Genomic DNA, 15,389 nt, shown 5'->3' with positions numbered 1-15,389 from the left:
ATTATAGATGTCTCAGCATTATACAACATATGCATTAGTTTTCCTCATTTCTCTAACAGGTTTTAAAAAGCTAACAGCTAACGTTATTCTGTTAGTCTGACTACACAGTGATCATAAACCGTTTTAACAGTACAACTCCATTTCTCAGAGTATGGTCAAGGACGAGGCAATTTAACAGATATAGTCACGGAAACGCAGGGGGCACAGCGAGAGGGCACACAGTGAGGACGGAGCGGAGTGAGGGGGGCAGTGAAGAGTGAAGGGGCACGGTAAAGGGGGGGGGGGGGGGGGGGGTCACACGGGGGGGGTGGGGGGAGGGGGTCAGACTGTCAGGGAGGGGGAGCACAAGGAGGGGGGAGACACCAACACACTAAGGCGATCCCAGCAAGGGAGACGCGGTGAGGGGGTCGCAGCAAAACGGGAGCACAGGAAGGGGTCAAAATGAGAGGGGAGAGTGGAAGGGATCAGAATGTGGGAGTTACAGCATAGAGAAACACATTCATATGGTCACATGATCCACTAGCTAAATCACTAAGCGAAACAAAGGACAAACCGAGATATTTCTGCACAACAGTCTATCTGACACTTTGAGTACTGATCGTTAAATCAGGGCGCTATGCAATTTATGTGATGTACTGGATTATTTGCTTGCTTTGGTCTATTCCATTTGACACATTGATTTTGGCACAGGCTACGTTGATTGTTCTGGTCCTGTGTGAATGACCCGCAGTTTGGACTGCCTGGATCGCGAGGGCACGTCTGAATAGCTCATAGCTCTCTGCAGTCATTGGTCCTGTTCCACTGGTGAGCCTCCTGGCTCCACCCCGGTGAACTGCAGAGAGGGCGGGGTCGTCTCCAAAGTCCCATAGGACTGGTCCTGTCTGCTCTGGGAAGGGGAAGCCGTCGGGGAAGACGACTGCAGCACCGCAGGAAGATAGGCCTGGTGACAGAGAGCAACCACTGGGCATGTGCAAACAGACAGAAGCCACCGACAGTCCGCAAACACAGGGGAGCGCCTGAGCATGTATAAACAGACACAAGTCCCCTGGTATAAGCAAACACAGCGGAGTCTCTGTATAAACAAGAGGGTCACTAGCTATGTTTCATGCTGTGAATTCATGAGACTTCAGAGTCAAGTTTCAGTTTGTGGAACTAAGCAAAGGAAATGTGGATTGTGTGGATGAAAACTAAGGTTTGTCAACTTTACAAAAATGTATGTATTGAATTAACCTGATTAATTTGCACGAAGGACAAAGGAAGCAGTTGCAATTCATGCGAAACTTAAAAATTTTCATGGAAAAATCTGCTATTCTCAAAGCGTGTGGGTCCACTATTTTGAAATAAAGCTATTTTTAACTGAAACACCTGTCTTGGTGGGTGTATATAAGTAATAGCGATTCGTTTTTCATACTCCCTGGAATCATGGCTACTGTGAGTGTGTGCAAAGGGTGAGCCACTGAGCATGTGCACAGGGGAGCCAATAAGCATGTGCAGAGAAGAGCTACTGAGCATGTGCACAGGGGAGCCAATAAGCATGTGCAGAGAAGAGCTACTGAGCATGTGCACAGGGGAGCCGTTAAGCATGTAGAGAGGGGAGCCACTGAGCGTGTGCGGTTACTTACCGCAGATGATTCCACTGACTCCACTCCATCTACTTCCTCACTGCTGTCCTCTTTAACCTTCCAGAGAGCCAAACAGACCTACGATCAGTGCTCATACATTCAGAGGTAAGGTCAGAGGTAACAGTTTTGGGGGTAAGGTCAGAGGTCACACATTCAGTAGGTGAGTTCAGCACTCACATTGTAGTTGTGGGGACTCAGGTACTTGAAGTGTCCAAAACAGGTGTAGCTGATGCCGATAGCGACGGTCACGCAAAGAATGATGAAGGTGAAGAGGGAGGTGTCCGTCGTGAAGCCTGACTCAGGAAAAACACAGCAAGTAAGTAAACCCAGCAGCACGGGATGCTTAGGGTCTGAGGCTCGGCTAAAGAGGAGCAGAAACAGTCACATGACACAGGAGGCCCATGATCAACAGGTGCCTCGGCACTGGAAGGCACAAACAGCTGGGAATCTCACCCGTCCTGATGACGGAGAAGAAGTAGAGCCAGAGCAGGCAGATAATGGGCGCGGCCAGCGCCTGGTTGACCGCGCTCAGGTGCACCTGCCTGTCGAGGCGTGCGGGCAGGTATGCGAAGTACAGGTTGTGTTTGTCGACTAAGTGCTTCAGCATCACATACAGAAGACCTGGAGATGTGACACAGAGAGCTACAAGTTGAGACGCTACATCTTGATTCTTTAGCGAGAAGACTATCTTTGGCCCACGGAGGGAGACTCGGGTCTCAGTTTCATTTCTTGGTTTTCAGTTCATGTTGAAATTCTTCATGAGCTTACAGGCCACAGGAAATGGAGCATAGGAGCATTTGGTGGTGTGTGTGTGTGTGACTGATAACCATGTATGCAGACACAAAGTGTGTGTGGTGTGTGTGTGTGTGTGTGTGTGTGTGTGTGTGTGTGTGTGGGGAGCAGGCAGCTGTTGGCCACTTACCAAAGGGTACAATAACGGGACAGGTAATACTATAGGCCATGATAACCGTGAAAACACACAGAGTCCAACCGTACATGGCGCCATACTCAAACTCATACGCCTGACTCTGAGGAGAGAAAGAGAAGAGCCCTGAGTGAATGACAGCTGCTAGACCGCTGCTGAGTCATGGAGGGAGGGGCAGAAAGGGAAGCGGGCGGCGAGGGGGGGGCTCACCTGCTTAACGTACTTCCTCTCAGCGGCGGAGCGGGCCAGCGCCATGCGCACAGTGTACAGGAGCAGCCCAGGTAAACGCAGAAGCTCCATGCCTGAGCCGACCAGCGCCGCCGCAATCACGTAGTTCACAAAGAACGCCCCCTGATCTGGCAGGAACACACACCTGCAGAAAGACAGAGATTAGGGTTACGCCACACACATCCACAGAGAGGGGTTCACACAACACACATGCACCAGGTAAAGAGAGAGAGGAGCATTTATGGAATACACAGAAAGGGGGGGGTGACTTACTCAAACCGCAGTTTTCCGTCAGACAAAAACTTTGTGTCAAACAGCCATCGAAAGAAGACGTCCAAACTGGAGAAGAGAGGCTTATATTAGAGTGTTATCCCCGGTAGAACCCCACATCCATTCATCTTCCCACATTACCTGTACACTCATTCAGCCTTTATCAACAATGAAATTATGTTCAGTACCGGTTGGGACACAAATTTTACTCTTTATTTTTACTATTTTCCACATTTTAAAATAATAGTAAGGACATCATAACTATGAAACACCACAAATGGAATTATGCAGTGACCAAAAAAGTGTTAAACAATAAAACTATTATATTTTAGATTCTTCAAAGGAGACTTCAATATTTTTTTAAATTAAATATCTTTTTGGAACGAAATTAATACATAGACAAATATAATAGTGAAGTTGATGCCTAAAAAACAAATTTCAAGCATTTAAGCATAACCCTTTAGATCAAAATGTCTTTGAATGCCTGTTTCCCATTATCTTAATCAGGTGTATCATAACTTTCGACTGGTACTGTATAATAATAGCAATAACAATATAATATAATATAATAAAACAGTGACTTTATTATGTGCATTGGGGGACATACAAACATTCTTCAAAACAAAGAAACCAACTACATTTTCTATTTCAGGGGTTCTCATCAATAAAATGAATGCCATTGCTGTTGACATTTGGCTGGGAGGGTAAGTGATTACCTTATGAAGGGTGTGGTTAAAGGGTGAAACCAGTGAGTACCTGATGAAGGGGAAGGTTAGTGGGAGGTGTCAGTGGATACTTGGTGTGGTTGGTTGGCGTTGTCAGTGATGTTACAGTACCTGGTGAGGCCCAGTGAAGGCAAAATCAGCACCATGAAGAGGAGGAAGATGTAGAGCTTGTGCATCATGGACCTGTTCTCGCTAGACCTGTTAAGAGACAGATGTCATGCACCAGTGTTCTTGCCCTACAAACCGCAGTATGATCTGGGTCAGCGCCCTAGGTGTCGGGCCGTTACCTGGTCCAGTGAGACTCCCCGAGGGTGGAGTAATAGACTATTGTGGGCAGCAGAGCAGAAAAGGACCACAGTAGCACCGTGGGGAAGAACTGACTGATTACTGCACTCTGTCACAGAAACACACAGTCACCAAAAGACAGAGACACACTGTCACGCAGAGACAGGGAGACACATGGTAACACAGATAAAGGGACACAGCAGCACACAGAAACACCCCTTCCATAGTTCTGCTACTTCAGAAAGTTTGCCTGAGGTTACACTCCTGCAAGTTCAACTGTCACATTAACTGGGGCAGCACTGTAGCATAGTGGTAAGGCGCAGGACTCATAACCGAAAGGCTGCCAGTTCAATTCCCTACTGGGGCATTGTCGTTGGGCAAGGTACTTAACCCACAATTGCCTCTGTAAATATCCAGCTGTATGAATAGGTAAAACCGCAACCTATGTAAGTCTTTCTGGATAAAATGAAAAAAATGTAAATGTAACTGACTTCACACTCACAGCGAGGTGGTAGATAGGTGTTTTTAGAGACATTACACTTGTGTTCGGGTAGCAAATAGGTTTTGTTTAGTAAGAGCATACTCACATTGAGGTTGTGAATAGGTTTTGTTTAGTGACAGCATACTTACATTGAGGTAGTGGATGGGCTTGGTGACATTGAATTTATCCATAGTGCTGATAATGATGGATGGTGTGGTGAGGAAGAAGAGGAGGACGAAGAGGCAGAAGTTGAGCAACAGACAGCGTAGCCACCAGCGGAAGCCCTGCAATGACAGGTTCTCCCTGGGAGAAGGGGAAAAATGTTAGGTTTAGAAAGGGAAAAACAGAGTCAAAAAAATTCAAGACTGAGAGGCTGTTGTCAGAAAAAATTATATGTTCATAACATTAACATTACCATTTCCACTAGTAGTACATTATTTATTTGCTTAGTCTTTGTGCAGGCTAATTCAGAAAGCTCCCATGTAATATATACACTGATAGCACTGGATATTTACACAAGCAACTCAAGTTAAGCACCTTACTCTAGGGTACAAAACCAGTAATTCAGGACTCATAATTTAGTTTCCTGACCTTACAAATTTATCTCTGTGTATCTAAATAACCATATTCTTCTGCCTTTATCTCAACAACCACATATTTATCTAAGTACAGTATAACTCATGAAGTATAGCTCTGTATCCACACATTTATCCTGGTGTAACTCAACAATGGTACTATTATCTTCTCATTATATCTCTATGACTACCCATTTATCCTGATGTCTCTCGGTTAGCGCAAGTCTATCTCAGTGTTATGTCTCAGTAGGGACCTGGGAGAGAGAAGAACTGAATCCATGAATAGGGAGGGAAGGGTGGGGGAGAGACAGACTGGCTCATCAGATCAACAGACACAAAAGGGCCTGGCAAAATCTTGCTTGAAGAGGCTGAAAAGTGATCATTAAGAGATCACCTGGTGCAAATGTCACACAAATACCTCTACTGGGAAAACCGGTTTAAATACCGGGAGATGGTTCTCGGCTTTTCCTCTAATTACAATTTCAAATTCAGCGATTCACCTGCGGGCTAATGTCTATTGAATGCTTGTGTTTGCCGTGCCAGTGTGATGTGATGTGCATTGACATTGAAACTGCGTGTGAGCTGTTGTCGATATCGTATTACCTAAATGAAGGCTCTGATTGAAAACAGTTAAATCTCAAAGCACACACAGAGGCCTCAGATGAGCCCTGAGAGACATCAGGCTTAGTGGACAGAGGCAGCGGACAGGAGAGGGGACTGACCAGTAGATGTTGCTGGGGTGGGGGGCATAGCCGACCCTCCAGCGGGACACTCTCAGGGCCTGGCTCTCGGAGGAAGGCTGGGGCTCTCGACCACACCCACACCCGCCGCTCAGACCTCCCGAGGACACACCCCCAGCCCCGCCCGCACAGTCCAGGGCATTGAAGTCCTTCAGGATACTGGTAACACAGACAAGGCCTGTCATTCACAGACACAGCACACAAGTATTCATGATCCCAGATAAACTCCTCATTCGAGGGACACAGTGTTGACAGTAGTATGATGAAGATATTAAAAAGAAGGAACTAATAAAAGATTGTGAACAGAAAATTCATACAGGAAGCCCAATCCCTGTGCCCCTGTCTGTCCTTCCCAGGAGATACTCACTAAGCTGCCATGGCCTCAGAGTGCAAAGTGACAAAAGCCATTCCTAGGCGGCGCTGTGGCACCTCTGCCATCTGCTTTTTCACCTCCTCCTGTAGAGCCACCTCTTGCGCACTGTAGTAGTCAATGGCATCCACCTTACAGAAGTGAGCACACACCACAAACAGTTCCTCACACAAAGACATATTACACATTGCCACACACTTGAGTAATGCAAGTACTGTATCCTAGTGAGACCCAGGAAACAAACCTTCAGTGTACTGATGCCACTGACTCCCATGTCCTCACTGCCCAATACTGTACTGTACAGGCCAGCTCACTCCACCTCCCACTCCAACCAACAGTCCACTCAGCCCATCCCCTGTCAAACTCATCTTAGCTCCTGCCTAACTCAAGATAAACTGAGTGTACCGTACCATCCCCTTCCTAATTTAACATTGGTACAATCCAGCACTCAACATGGTAGAGACCAGCCCAGTCCATCCCTTGCTTAACTCAACATGGTACAGCCAAACTGACTCCCCTGTCTAACACTGAATGGTACAGCCCAGCTCACCCTCTCACAGCCTTGGACGTCGCAGCAGCACAGGTGTCCGCACGGACGGGGATTGATCACTTCCCGTTTGCCGTGACGATCGAACACTTTCCTGTAGTAGAGCAGGTTCTTCTCTGCACGGTTCCTGCCAGGAGAAGCCATTCCAGTTCAACCAGCCCGCAGACACCACCAAGCAACTAGCGACATCACAGTGGATAACCACACGACATAAAAGAAGCCGAAAGCAGTATATCCTCAAATGACTGATTAAACAAGCTACTTACACGTGCTATCTACACATTTATCACTAGAATCACTTCCTGAGTGGAACATACATTGCTAAAACACGCAATGGATGTTGACATCACACCACAAACCAAAAAGAAAACAAAAACACTGCTCTGCTGAGTCAATCCCAGCTACTCCTGTTCAAAGCACCAGAACTAATGAAGTAGCACTTTCACAGTCAACCTGAGGGTGAAAATGAATTTGCAGTAATGACTGTCAGTTACTCTGACAGTGACATCCAACTCCATTGAGAGTAACAGGGTAACAGGTAACAGACAAAAGCACATAAGTGCTACGGCTCATACCTTTCCTTAACCAGGTAGATCAACTTGGCGACATCGTAGCACAGGCGCACCTCTGAAACACGACAGGTAGGATATGCCTCACTGTATTGAAGGGGGACAGAACAGCGCCTGGTTAGGTAAAGCAACTTCAAGTGTACCTCCATCCGTAATTATAATAATTTTTCTCATAGCCTCCTTGTGCTTAACCTTACACAAAGAGCAATATCCTGCAATGTGAATCCTTCTAGATTAGATAGGAATAAAACAACCATTCCAAACCCCACACCATTACATATATTGCTCCAAAAAAAGTTCCTTTGTTAACTGTTTGAATTGATATATTGATATAAAGGAATGTTGGAAACAAGTTGAAAATATGATTAAAGTATCCAGTTGTTTACTGTCCCCAATAACATCCATCTAATGGCACATCAATAACAACTTTAACAATATCCTAACGCATATTGTTCCTATGACACTTAATGTTTAAGTTTCATTTCTGTATTCCTATAAAATCTGCAAATTTTCCACTGCAAAAACCTTCACCTTCAAGTCTGTAGGTTCCTTAACTGCTGGAAGAACAAACTACTATACATACAAGAATATTTACAGACAGAGATAATCTGTGCACACATGCCTAACAGTGAGTTACACTTAACCTCAGCTAAACCTACAACTTCAGATGGAAATCCAGAAATGGATGTACCACATGTATGCATACAGCCTATGCATGTAGTATGAGGAAGCCACATGCCAAAAGCACAGCTGACCATGCATACACAATAATGCAACAAAATTCATGTTTAGAATTAACACAGTCAGTCATAAAGCCACTTACTTAAAGTGTACCTTTATACTCTCCTCACTGGCATCTTTGGGAATGGAGCACACAAAAAGGGTTCTTCTGTCCTGAGGAGAACATCACAGTATAGGATGAATAGGATCCAATATCCCAGCATGCACTGTGCTGCACAACCAGTGACTATGTGGAGGGACTTGTATAAGAGCATGGTAAGAGAAGGGTATAATGTGGAGGGTGTAAGGAAAGGTGGGAGATGCAGTGAATGTTGTGTAGGGGAAGGAGGGCATGTGGTCCAGCGGGAAGGGAAGTAAGGGACTCACTGTGTCCGTATGTATGTCCTTCATTTGGGAGGTGTGATGTCTCAGTACCGCCACTGTGAGGATCAGGTAGAGAACCGCAAACACTGTGTGCAGCCACATCAGTTTGTCACTGGAATGCAGTGGACATGTTGCTTTATAATTTGCATAAGATCGCTGCAACATCTCTAACTTCTGATCTGGGCAAAATGCAACAACTCTGGTTAACGTAAATGGATTGTTGTACACACACTTTGGTTTGGCACCTGCTTTAAACGTCTTTTCCCACCTAACACTGGCCCAGACATGACTGTGGTAAAACTGTCTCTTTTACCTGAGAAGAATAATACCCCACTATGGTAACACTAAAACATCAACACATCACACTGATCAGAAAGCACACACTTACTCTTTCTGAAGGTTGCCAATGGTGGTTCTTCCAAAGCTGTAAGGATCATTACCTGGAGCAAACATGCCTTTATATCACTCACAAATGAAGAACCAACGACATCAGTCAGTAAAGACTCCTTCAGCAGTGTACTCCTCACAACATGGATAGTATTGATGGAGGTAAGGTACTGACGGTGCTATATACAGAATATTCTGCCTTTAGTGCTGTACTGAATGAATTACACTAAGAGTTATTGGTAGTAATTTACTAGCCATGCTATGCTACGCTGTGCAGTGCAGTGCTGGCAGTGCCGTGCTGGCAGTTTGGTGAGGCTCACCCAACAGGTTGCCGGACAGGTTGACGGGCAGGATGATGGCCATGGAAGACACGCAGATTATGACCATCAGCACGATCAGGTGACGCTGGAAGGAGAGGTAATGCACGGCATCGCTGCCGCACCTGTCCTTGACCATCTCCTCGCTATGCAACACAACACACACCACACAGGTGAGCCAACACCACGCATCTGGGAGTGAGGCGACATGCACTATATGCTGGATGACACTGCAGTGGGGTGGAGGGGAGACAATACTGTGCATTCCTGCATTTAGTAACATTTCCATTACTAGCTCTTCTCTGAACCATGTGGTGGAGTACAACATATGCTTGGCTGGTAACAGGCCCTTTAACAGTTATCAATAGTAGTTGCCACATTCCCACTGAGTCTACCATGAAAATATCACAGAGCTCTCAGACACAGCTTTGACAGAGTCTCCTTGTAGCATAGGGTGGAATGCATGTACACAAGCTATGCCCTCCACTTCCGCAGAGAGGTTTGCAGGCATGGTTACTGTACAACTGATAACTCCAGATTGAGATAAAAAAGAAAAAAAATGCACAAATAGAAAAACTACAAAATGCAGATTCAATGTCATCCCTCTTCTCAAAGCAGACAGCCAAAAGTCAATGCCAATTTAAATATGTAACTATTCCATAATCAGATCCTTAAAATTATAAAAGGAGAAGAAGCCATTTCTTCAGCTCACAGCATAGACAGTACCTAACAAAGGAACAACCAACATTAAAGTCAACCTTAAGATCTACATATACTGCAATCACACTACTGTCAGTGCGATGTCGAGCACTGATCTACCGATTACACTACATGAGAGCTGACTCCAGGTAAGGGAGCCATCAGGATCTTGACACAGAAAACATCAAGTCTCTAGCAACCAAGATACAGTTGCAAATTAGGCACCCAAACACACTTTGCCTCAAGGTTCGAATGAAGACAATGCACAGATTGGCCCAGGATCTGTAAACCTGCATGGATCACAAAGGCCCCATAAAGATGTGTCACACTTTGCAGATCATATCAGGCTGATCCAGGATCAGTACTTACTCCATACGGATCACAAAAGGCAGCCAGGAGCAGAAACCCTATGGGAGGGAACAGTAGCATTCAGTATAACTGCTGTTACTTTAATGTAGAGCTCTTAATAATAATGAGAATGAGGAGGAGAAGAATGAAGATTAGGTCGTTCCCTCACCCTCTCATATTCATGCTCCTCGGCACTGGACAAATAGGATGACATACGGTCGTAGCGATGATGCGAGTTTCCATTGAACCTAAGGTCATCAACAAGGTCAGTCAAACAGTAACAAGGAAGAGTATGTCACTGCAGTTTCACACACAATAATGCACAATAAGGGAACACAGGTCTGTCCTGCGCTTACAGTAGAGCTTACACCTCAAAATTTGCATAGCTAACAACTTATCCTGTCATGCAAATGTACTCACTGTAATAAACGTTCTCATGCTTGGTACAAAACAATATGAAGTCAATGGCTGAATACTAGAACTAATTTCCAGTTTTGGCACATACATTTTGTTTGTGTTCGACAGAGTCTGAAACAGGTGAATATTTTCAACCTCAATCTGTTTCTGGATCAATAATATGGTGGTTCATCAATCACTGCTGTGTACTGGCTCAGAAAATAGGCTTAGTGAACAAGCTGACCAGTAAAGATGACTTTAGGGTCAAGGAATATGCACAGTATTGTTGCAAAAGAGGAAAAACAAGTGCTGGCTAGCTGTTATGGATCACTCTTTTCACACTGTGCTGGGATCAGCATTTTGAAAACTATACTGTTTTCAACCAGAATTTGTTTCGGGCACACTGATGGCATGCATGCATGAATCAATGTTTTTTTTTGCATGTTTTGCTTTTTTAAGCTATGTAAAAATCTCTACACCCTAATACCTGACAAATTAACCTCACCACAGTCATATATAACCTGACTGTGGAACCTGACCACAGATATGTACCTTGTGTCTGGCACTGTGAGCTGACTGCATGACCTTACTGTAGAGATACACCCTGTGACCACACCATGTAACCTCACCATAGATGCATAATGACTGACCTGACCACAGAGAGACACCATATGACCCAGTTATGGGTGGTAGATACATTGAAGAACAACGGGAAAGCCTCTAAAAGACCTGCAACCTGTTCATGTGACCAATCTTGAGTGACACTGACCCGTTGTTCTCAGCAACCAGGGCCAGCCTTCCATAGTCCCACAGCTTCCTCCTGATGCAAGTGAAAAGGCCGAGCAGCACCTTGAAGGGCAAATAACAAATCAAGCATCATCCACCGCAGAACTCAGAAAGAAGAACTGCCCACTTCAATGAACTGCATGCCAACATAACTTACTTATAATTGCAGGTACAAAACCCACCACTAAAATAAGGGCATAGCTAGAGGGGCACTGGTTTGACTGTAGGCAACTCCCTACTCAGACAATGTTTAACATGCCTCCTTTTGTCTGGGTTTTTCAATCTATTCTAGCAAGCAAACAATCACTGCATAATGTTTCTGCTGGCCAGCCACTTGCAGTAAAAGCAGTTAGCTATTACTGGCACATGTGAAAATGGGACTTGGTGTTGTGCTGTGAGACCATAGGTCAGTAACTCCCTTTCCCTATACCAATATATATTAGCAATATCTAATCATATTGGTGCCTTAAATATGTTGTCTTCTGCCATCAGCAATTTAATAATCAGGTGAATGATGACAGCAGATTAAAAGGTGGACTTACTGCTGAACGCTGACCAGTAAACAGCATGGTATTGCAGCTATCACCCGGTGTTTACTCCCTGCCCTGCGCCAGGCAGATATGATCGACACAGCCGCACTCCTACCAACCCCCTCATACCCACACAAAGCGCACACTCACTAGGAAGACGATGAAGTCAAGCAACAGCACAACGGGGACACCACCAAAGCTGACCCCCCCAAGCACCGTGCTCTCCTCTGTAGCGCTGAAGCAGCTGTTATCCTTGCGCACAGTGCCATTGTCCGACAGCAGGGGGAACCGTTCCCACCATGGGGAGCCCATCAGCCAACCTGATATATGCAAAATGGGCAGATCTTTAGGCATCAAAACACAGCATAACCTGTATATACAAACAGTTACCAAAAACATATCTTCTGTAGAGGATGCAGTGACACTATTTGAAATGAACGTGACATAGATCTTGTCATTACGCAAATCAACATTTGCCATCAAACAACATTCACCTCAGGAACGTCACATATGTTTGTGAACATCATAGGCTTGTTGACTATGTCTTCCACTGGCATCGTTCAATTCTAACCAATTAAATGGTTGCTACGATCGACTGCAGTCTCCCTGTCAGAGCTGAGGCAGACCTCATCACCTCAAGGACAGTTCGTCGATTATTTCAAGCGTTGATATGAGAGCCACGTATACAGACACTGTTGACATAGGCTGTGACTCTTCTGATGGTGTTTTCTTCGTCCTCTACTGCCTCTAGTGGTAAATGTTATTACTGCAAAATCCGCTTTCGCTAGGATGACTTTTCAAGTCGCCGTTTACAAAATCCACGTGATCAGAACGTTCTGATTTCTTTCCCAGTAAATTTCATTGGTGTGTTGTTGGACACGACTTTTTAATCATAATAAAACTTACACTTTCACTCTTAAAAGCAGTGGGACATGCAAAACGTCGCGGCTGAAATTGAATATCGTCATAAAAATCTGCGAAATAAAAAAGAACTTTGGGATGTTATTGTACTCGCTACAGGACACTATCCGTCTCGATGTGATGGTTCTCATATCACTTTAAAATGAAGAATAATGACCACGGCTTTGAGATGTTCAAACCGCAAAACACTTTTAATTTTAGGGGTGCTTCTACGCAGAAACATACACAGATTCACTTTTGAACTTAAACGATTTGATTGGTTAATCTAATTTACTGTGCTCGCTTCAGCTGATCCACAAAAAAAAAAAAACATTAGTGAGTGCAGCATGACGTAGTACAAGACAGCCATACCTTTGAAGCGAAGCTAGCTACTCGAGTTTGCTTGCGAAATCCCATTGAAGCGAACACAGCCTCTCTTGAAATAGAAAGGTGACGGGAAGTCACGGGTAAACCTCCTACAGGCAGCCTAGCCTCTCAATGCTATTACATCCCGTTTAGCAACTATCATTAACTTTAAACTCTGAAGAGTAGGCTAATTTCACAAGCAAGCTGACGTTACCCATGTTGTTGCAACTGCCGGTCTACACCAGCTGATTATTAAGGAAACTTTTCGCCCTGGTGCAATGCTAAAAATTCAGATTTGCTTGATCCGTCTGAGCGTACCAAATATACCTATAATAAGTGTCGCTAGTTAGCCTACTAAGCAAGCAAGCTACCTAGCTAGCTACCAAATAAAAGACATAGCATGATTTAAACTTATTCCTCTACGTTGTTTCTCCCTCGTGATTTCTTTAAATATGTAGACTAATATTTGCTAGCTAACTAACGTTAAAGACCTCACAAAACAGCTGTTACATTGTTGCCATTGTTGCTGGAGGTCCTGTAAAATGTAGCATTGTTGCACATGTTAGTCTTGTGTTGATCTTAATACTTCGCCTTTCTCTGAACTTTATGAAAACAAATTTTAAAAGAAAACTAAGTTCAATCTTCTTATTAACTAGCAATGCCAATGGTTGTGTAGATATACAGTACTTTTAACTTCCACCCCCAACTTGATCACCCATAAAGCCTGTCATACTTCATGGCATGAGTTAATTGTTAATGCCTATCTATCTGTTTGATTCTAGACGTGGAGCGACACAACATGAACGTTCATGATGTTACCTGAATTCAGTTCACTTTGATCTTTATGTAGTTCCAATACGGTACTTTCAACGGGCGGCCGCTAAAACAGTAGAAAAGTTCGGAGAGTTATACATCCGCACATGCGCATTTTAGACCAAATCCGAAACAGCGCCCGCAAGTTGCAGTTACTTTTTGGACTGTAGACGTGGATGTCGGTGAAACTTTTACAGTAGACTGTGTGGTTTTGATGTTTATTTTCGGTAACAGTAATTTTTTAATGCCAGTTTGAGAAACTTATGCACATTTGAGCACGTACTTACAAACGCAATTGACCTTTTTACACGACTGGTTATAATACTATCCCAAACTATTAGTCAACAAGCTGATGCTCATAATTAAATTAAACCATGTCCTCCTATCTTATATCTTCCTACAACCCTACCGCTCACATCCCTTTGTACGGTAACCGTAAAGGTATTTTTTTCTTCTTGTGTACTGCGCAGGCAGCTTTCCAGTTGGAATATAATTATTCATTTATTTGGATTAATGATAGTTTCCCAACATCAAAATATCATGCAGCAGGAGTGTTGGTTTTACTGACCTAACCGTTTCAGTAGTGTTACCAATAACTGACAGATGGAGAAAGTCTGTGGCTGATTTTGAAAGTAGAAATGGCAACAGGATATGAATTTGCAAGTTGTCACTGCCTCTGAGCAACTGTCTTGAGGCTGTCAGATGTTATGACTGGGCGACACCCATACTGCACAATGGTATGATTTTACATTTTTGGTCCATGGATATACTTTGGGAGGAATAAAAGCTGCAGAATTGGTTCACAGGTCTTGAAGAGCACTCGCTAGATGGCCTGCCATGGTTTGGATTATTGTGTTACATGCTTCCCCATCCAGCTGTAAAGATTTATTATCCAGTTGGTTATTGCAGTCGTTCTGAGGCTGTGTTGCTGTGTGTCCACCCATGAATAATGCATGGTGCTGTCAAACTCACCAACCTGCAAGACACTTCACCACCACATGCTGCCTTAGACAGAGCTTAGCTGTCCTAGCACACAGAAGCAGCGTGTGCCGCATGCCTACGGGAACAGTCTCCAAGACTGAACCAGCATCAGCACGCAGGAGTGCAGTGATGTCAGCAACATGACAGTCACCATAGATCATCATGGCTTTAGTAGGGAACTGACCAAGTTTTCTGAGTTCAGTAGAAAAAATCCAATTTGCTGTTGGTGGATGTTTTTGTTCTCATAAGATTTTTCTCTCCAGACAAAGCACCACATTTTTGGTCTGGATGGTAATGTTTGCAAAGACAGAGAATGGTTGCAGGACAGGTTGTGGTCATCTGGGGGGACAGTTGCGGCTTAATCCAGGCGAAACGCAGCACTACGCTATGGCGGGGTTGCAAAGATCAGACGAAGAGTAGAATGA

The 15,389-nt window shown here is 44.4% G+C and overlaps 1 protein-coding gene across 1 annotated transcript; it reads right to left on the bottom strand.

Moving 5' to 3' along the window:
- Positions 1-316: 316 nt before the first annotated feature.
- Positions 317-14,082, bottom strand: tmem63a (transmembrane protein 63A). The gene is made up of 23 exons (XM_036549692.1): positions 13,990-14,082; positions 12,055-12,224; positions 11,358-11,437; positions 10,362-10,440; positions 10,214-10,251; positions 9,149-9,291; positions 8,830-8,881; positions 8,445-8,553; positions 8,161-8,231; positions 7,344-7,424; positions 6,772-6,895; positions 6,219-6,352; positions 5,834-6,010; positions 4,686-4,839; positions 4,058-4,164; positions 3,882-3,968; positions 3,049-3,114; positions 2,758-2,920; positions 2,545-2,650; positions 2,076-2,243; positions 1,800-1,915; positions 1,623-1,679; positions 317-940 (listed from the first exon to the last, which is right to left on the bottom strand). Exons 2-23 carry the CDS (start codon positions 12,214-12,216, stop codon positions 785-787), a joined length of 2,430 nt encoding a protein of 809 aa, XP_036405585.1. The 5' UTR covers positions 12,217-12,224; positions 13,990-14,082; the 3' UTR covers positions 317-784.
- Positions 14,083-15,389: the final 1,307 nt, after the last annotated feature.

Source organism: Megalops cyprinoides, chromosome 17 (genome assembly GCF_013368585.1).
Source record: "Megalops cyprinoides isolate fMegCyp1 chromosome 17, fMegCyp1.pri, whole genome shotgun sequence".
Classification (NCBI taxonomy): domain Eukaryota; kingdom Metazoa; phylum Chordata; class Actinopteri; order Elopiformes; family Megalopidae; genus Megalops; species Megalops cyprinoides.
The sequence above is the reverse complement of the archived record's forward strand: the minus strand, read 5'-3'. Positions and strand labels throughout refer to the sequence as shown.

Bases quoted from the DNA above. Each gene is read 5' to 3' on its own strand.
- tmem63a (XM_036549692.1), bottom strand. From the start codon at position 12,216: ATGGGCTCCCCATGGTGGGAACGGTTCCCCCTGCTGTCGGACAATGGC. The intron at 7,425-8,160 runs GTAAGTGGCTTT...CCTTCAATACAG, and splicing joins AGTATAAAGGTACACTTTAA to TGAGGCATATCCTACCTGTC. The intron at 3,969-4,057 runs GTAACGGCCCGA...GTCTCTTAACAG, and splicing joins GGGGAGTCTCACTGGACCAG to GTCTAGCGAGAACAGGTCCA.